Below are 6,356 nucleotides of genomic sequence, written 5' to 3' on the forward strand. Positions count from 1 at the left end.
CACACACACACACACACACACACACACTCTCTCTCACACACACATTCTCTCACACACTCTCTCAGACTGACCCAGGTCTGGTGCTGTTGCTCCTGCTGCTGCAGCTCTGCTTCATCCACACACGGTCGGTCCAGATTAAACCACAGAGACTCGGTCACATGCGGGAACAGAGACGGGAACAGGGTGGACATCTCTGCACACAGTAAACATTCTCTTCTATGGTAATGCCATGCTTTTATGATGTGATTGCTTTGAGTAATACATAATTACTCCAAAAAAAATCATGCAGTTACTTACTAACTGCATGATTTTTGCTGTACATTTCTTCCATACGGACATCACCCTGACATAGTCACCATTGATAAGCTACTCCTAAATATAATCTAGAAACTTTCATTTTCTGTGAAGCTGCTTTGCAACGATTTGAATCGCGAAAAGCATTATACAAATAAACGTGAATTGAAAATAAATACATAACGCATAGCATCACTAATAAAATATCTTGGTATTACCATGCTTTTTTCACATGCATAATACTGCATTTTTACAACACATTATGATATTCTTATACGTTTTTTTGAGTATTATATAAATGCATGACATCACTAAAAAATACCATGTTTTTCCACTTGTACTATGATACTAATGACACGTTTATGACATACTACAATATATTATATTATTATACATTTCTGTGAGTACTTTGTAAAAGCATGGCATCACTAGTAAAAACTACCATTGTATTACCACGTTTTCACATGTAATACAGTAATATCATGTCTTATGACATAATATTCTTATAAATGTTTCAGCACTGTTAATCTATGGCATCACTAAAAACACCATGGTATTCTCATACATTTCTTTGAGTTATACAAAGGCATAGCATCACTAAAATACCACGTTTTAACGTGTACTATGGTAATACCACGTTTTTATTAACACGTTATCACATGTACTACCATATTTTTAGACATACACCAAGGTAGTACTATAGTTTTAGTTTTAAGACGTATGTAAATACCATAGGATGTGAATTTTAACTTGATGCTATTTCTCAGAACACCACAGTATACTTCCACAGTTATTCTTCATCATAACAACACTGAACATTACACAAACAGAAGCGACACGGAATTCTATACTCCGCCGTTCGGTCACTTAAATGCATTTACATGACTAAATACCATGACTGATTCATTTTAATTAGAGTAATTAACATATTTTACCTGCAGATGCGCAGAAAGTTCAAATGTAAACACACGGCGGGCGCTCGCTGGTGCTGCACTGAATGCTTCCCCCCGGAAACACACCATCCAGCGCTCTTTAGTTCCGCCGCTCACTGAAAGCGAGTGCCTGCTGAAGAGGGAGAAATCTTGAGTAGGCTTTAGTTTATAGTTACACATACAATGCTCATTTGTTGAAAGAAACACTTATTTAAATTGTATTTTAAACGATCATTATTGCGGCTTGCCCACTTCAGACAGCGTGCTAAATGGTTTGCGAGGATTAATTTTAAATCTAGATTAAATCGAGGTTTATCAAATAATTCTGTTGCACTAAACTTTAAACCTTGTTTAAAAATAAGCAGGTTTACATTTAACCCGTCATACTGATCCGGGATTTCATTCGTATTTAAGATGAACTTTAATCCTGTTGCACCGTAACTTTAAACTCAGATTTAAATCTCGTTCATGGATTAACTTTAGACTTAATCGGGGTTTAAATTAAATAAAATGCACATGCAATTAAAACGTGACTGACTGAACAAAAACAGTGGAGGTCTGACGAAAACAGGTCTCAGAGAGGTGTTTATTGCAAATAAAAATAAAAATTAAAGCCGAGTCTTTCCGAGTCACAGGGCTCAAGTCAAAGTCAAGTCTCGAGTCATTGCTGTCAAAGTCTAAGTCGGCTCTCAAGTCGTCTTTAATTATGTCGAGTCCGAGTCGCAAGTCATCAAATTTGAGACTCAAGTCCGACTCAAGTCTCAAGTCCACACCCCTGCTAAACACAGCCCTCAAAACTCACACCGTCGCTCAGAAACCAGCTTATAAAACAGATTTACAAACCAAAATCTTTTAAAAGTGTGTGAGATTAACGGAAACCTGATTGAAGATGCACTCAACACACTCTATAAACCTTGACCACTGAGCTGATCAGTTGTGTTTCTTGCGCTTCTGTTGTAATAAATGAGATCTGCCGAATGTCTCGGGTGTTTGGTGTGTTATGAGGGTTCAGGAGTCCACGAGGCACGAGGCAGGTCAGAGTGACTGTACAGTGAGGACAGAGGAGGCGTCTCATTACTGTAGTCATCACTCTTCAGGAGTCTTCATGTAGACTTTGATCCGCTGAAGCAGCGACATTCACACAGTCCTGAACCTCCTGGAAAATAAAGAGCATTAGCTGCCTTTAACTTCAGATTCTACCGGCAACATGGACATTTCTCTTTCAAGGTATGAAAACAAAACTTACTTTATTTCATTCCTCACAGGGTGACTTCAGAAGATCACTGGTTTTTATGCTTCTGTTTTGCATTTTCTCTGATAAAAAGTTTAATTATTTGAATGAAAAGTTGAGAATTAAGATGATTCTGAGAAGGTTTCAGTATTTTGTCTCATTTTTGCTTTAATGACAGCAGCACAAAAATGGATTTGTCTAATAGAAATAGTGCAAAATTACTATTTATAAAATATTCAAGTATCTCCAGATCAATCGGATTCAAACAAAAATTACATATACTTATTTATTTCACCTCAACATTTTTCTTTATTTTATTTTTTATTGTTTTATTAGTAGCAGAAGATTGTAAGAATGTTTGAGTGTTTGTTTTGTTTCATTTTTGCAGCACTAATATTTGATTAGGTACAGAATCAAATATTTATTTACTATTTATGGGATATTAATATATTTATTACATTGTTTTAAAAAAATATTTATACTTCTTAATTATTTTATTTGAATAATTATTTTTATTTATTTCTAAGTAATAAATAAATACATAAATAAAAAAAGAATCCCAGACATGAATTTAATTTTATTTTATTTTTTTGTAAATTCTAAAGCATTATTTTATTCATTCGTTTGTTTTAGAAAATCTCAGACATTTGGACTCCGTTTGTTTAGCTCACAGTTTTAGTTGCTGGTTATATTAGTGTATATTGTAACTTTTGCGGTCAGAAGGCTGTGAGAACAGAACATCAGCTCTGAGACCTTGAACTAATCTTCACTGATTTGTCTGTCTCGTCTCTCGTCTGTCGTTCTTTTGCACAGGCTGCTGTTGTTTCTGGTGTTGCTGATAGCGCTGCTGTCCTGTGTTTCTGCTGTAGACAAACTCAACATGTGTATGGATGGAAAACACCAGATATCAGAGCCCAGACCAGAGGGACAGCTGTATCAGCAGGTACGAGACGCAACACACACACACACACACACGCACGCATGCACGCACACACACACACACTTTTCTCTACTGCAACAATGATCAAATAATGCAAAACAATACATTATGAAAATGTGCTCACACTCAGGTCATCCAAGATCAGGATGAGTGTGTTTCTTCATCAGGTTTGTAGAAATATTTCCTGAATGCTTGTGTCTCTCAGTGTGCTCCGTGGAAAGATAACGCCTGCTGCACAGCGAACACCACAGAAGAAGCTCATCAGGATAATTCATACCTGTACAACTTCAACTGGAATCACTGCGGCATTATGAGCGACAAATGTAAGGAACACTTCATTCAGGACACGTGTTTCTACGAGTGCTCGCCGCACCTGGGGCCCTGGATTCAGCCGGTACGAGATCATTATACAGTACTGCACAAAACTGTGGAATAATCAAGATTTTAATGTTTCTGAAAGAAACTTGAGCTGCGTTAATTTGATCAAAAATACTGAAAAACAGTCAAATATTATTACAATTTAAAACAGCTGTGTTCTATGTGAATATCTGTTAAACTGTAATTTATTTCTGTGATGAATCTTCTGTAACATTATAAATGTCTTTACTGGCACTTTTGATACATTTAATGCATCCTTGATGAACTATTAATTTATAAAAATAGTTTTTCCCCCACAATAATATTCGGCAGCACAACTGTTGTCAACAGCAATAAATAACATTCTAACAGAAATAGAAAAGGCTATTTTAGTCTGATTTTACTGTATTTTTGATCAAATAAATGCAAAAAGAGACTTCTTTCAGAAACATTCTCCTAATTATTCAAGCTAATGACTGGATAGATAGATGTTAGTGGTGTGTGTCGTGAGCAGGTTTGAGCATCAGTGTTGTTGTGGTGTGTTGAAGGCCAGCGAGTCGTGGCGTAAGGAGCGTATCGTGGACGTGCCGCTGTGTCTGGAGGACTGTGAGAGCTGGTTTGAGGACTGTAAGGATGACTTCACCTGTAAAGAGAACTGGCATAAGGGCTGGGACTGGAGCTCGGGTCAGTCCGCATGAGATCTGAATGAATCCAGTACTCATTCTGAGCTGCTGATTCCAAAAATACTGTCTGTTTTGCTCTTTCACGTCACTAAATATGATGCATTTCAACGCATTTTTGCTTTTGAGAATCATTTGTGTGGTGAAGAAGTCTCGTATTGTCCCTTAATCAGCAGAAAAACACACAAACACGATTCCTGTCTGAACTCTCAGATCGATTCTCAGCTCATTTTCACACGCATGACAGGATTTGAGTCCGAATTATGATCCAGAGACAGAAGAAAATCAAACATGAGCCTGATGATTTCTGCTTTTACTGCAGACAAGCAGACGCAGATATCACAGATTCTACATTTCTGTAAACTTGTACATTTCTTTGATATTAAATAGTTTTTGAATATATTTTCTCACTTGCAAATAAGTTAAACTATACATTTTTTGTCATTATGATAGAAATATTTAATTGCTTTTGTTATTTTGAAAAGTGCATTAAAGCTGATACATATATAGAATTAGAAAAATATTCATTCTTATTTTGTGAAAAAAAAAAAAACTACATGAAAGATTTTACTTATATTTTTGAACTCTGCATCATCCAATGAGCTAATATTAGGCCTTTTCTGCTAATTAGCTTATTGTATATATATTTAATTATTGCACGTTGCCTAAAAAACATTATTTCTGAATGTTTGCTGAACGTTCAAAATGTCCAGGTTTGTAAATGCTTTTTTTATTGGTTATACAAACGTTACAGGAACGTTACATTGTATCATTTTGCAAACATTATGGGAATGTTACTTTTGAATGTTCTCTGAACGTTCTGAAACAAGTAGCAGCATTTAAAACATGTTAGATGGATTATGTATAAATAACGTTTCTTTGCTAATGTTTTGAGAGCATTATTAAAGACCTGATAACATTCTATTAAAGAGATAGTTTGCCTCAAAATGAGAATTCTGTCATTGTTAACTCACTCTCATCTTTCCAAACCTCTATGACTTTCTTTCTTCTGTTGAACACAAAAGAAGATATTCAGAAGAATGTTGGTAACCAAACAGTTGACGGTAGCCATTGACTTGTATAGTGTGGAAAAAATACTATGGAAGTCAATGGCTACCGTCAACTGTTTACCGTCCCTTTAAGATTACTGGGAGAATGTTTACTCAGAACTTTGGCAGAATGTTCTGAGAACGTTTCCTGTTCGCTGGAGCCATGCTTACGTCTTTACATCTCTCTCTCTCTCTGTGTGTCAGGCATTAACCGCTGTCCGCGCGACTCTCACTGCAGCCGCTGGACGGAGATCTTCCCCAGCGCTCAGGACATGTGTGAGAAGATCTGGTCAAACTCCTACAAGTACACCACGCTCACCAAAGACAGCGGCCGCTGCATGCAGATGTGGTTCACGGGTCCGAACCCCAACAGAGAGGTGGCTGAGTATTACCTGAGTGGCGGTCCGGAGACGGTTGCCATGGCAACAGGCCTGCAGGTGTTTGTGCTGCTCGTGATGCAGCTGCGCTGACCGGATCACAGTCACACCTGAGAATAAACATCTAAAGATCTAAAGACCAACGCAATGCAGGACTGTTGATTTTCTGTGCATGTATCTAAGCCAAAGCAGAATTCAAAATGTTTGTTTATGATAAGCCACTTTCATGTGCTAAACCATGTGACTTTGAGTAATATGATGCAATCTATACTGATAATCTGTTTATTGATGTAGATTTGTTGAACTACTCCAGGATGTCTATTGATTAGAAAATAATTACTAATAATAATAATTATTCATTTTATTGGGTGACATTATTTGAAAAGCATCACTTACTGACTACAGTGGTGTTCAATACATGGGGTTAAAAAATTTGAAACTACATTAACAGAACTAATTCTGGCATAAAATTGATGAATAACTGAATTTATATATA

At 36.6% G+C, this 6,356-nt stretch overlaps 2 protein-coding genes across 3 annotated transcripts in view; one reads left to right on the plus strand and one right to left on the minus strand.

Annotated features, from left to right (window-relative positions):
* Positions 1 to 1,315, minus strand: part of anapc15 (anaphase promoting complex subunit 15) — a 2,658-nt gene extending 1,343 nt beyond the window's left edge. The window contains exons 1-2 of the mRNA XM_016474994.1: positions 1,230 to 1,315; positions 72 to 193 (exon numbers count right to left, since the gene is read on the minus strand). Of these exons, the coding sequence (XP_016330480.1) occupies positions 72 to 191 (120 nt within the window). The 5' untranslated portion in view covers positions 192 to 193; positions 1,230 to 1,315. The remainder of the gene's footprint in view (positions 1 to 71; positions 194 to 1,229) is intronic.
* On the plus strand, positions 1,301 to 6,119 carry folr (folate receptor). 2 transcript variants are annotated; one of them, XM_016474991.1, is made up of 6 exons: positions 1,301 to 1,380; positions 2,232 to 2,453; positions 3,271 to 3,400; positions 3,603 to 3,791; positions 4,303 to 4,438; positions 5,688 to 6,119. In XM_016474991.1, exons 2-6 carry the CDS (start codon positions 2,434 to 2,436, stop codon positions 5,951 to 5,953), a joined length of 741 nt encoding a protein of 246 aa, XP_016330477.1. In that variant the 5' UTR covers positions 1,301 to 1,380; positions 2,232 to 2,433; the 3' UTR covers positions 5,954 to 6,119. The 2 variants fall into 2 exon arrangements, with proteins under 2 accessions (XP_016330477.1, XP_016330478.1); XM_016474992.1 differs by having other exon boundaries at positions 1,303 to 1,380; positions 2,239 to 2,453.
* The last annotated feature ends 237 nt before the right edge of the window (positions 6,120 to 6,356 follow it).

The sequence above is a fragment of the Sinocyclocheilus anshuiensis genome, unplaced genomic scaffold, assembly GCF_001515605.1.
Source record: "Sinocyclocheilus anshuiensis isolate Anshui unplaced genomic scaffold, SAMN03320099.WGS_v1.1 scaffold1101, whole genome shotgun sequence".
NCBI classification, from domain to species: Eukaryota; Metazoa; Chordata; class Actinopteri; order Cypriniformes; family Cyprinidae; genus Sinocyclocheilus; species Sinocyclocheilus anshuiensis.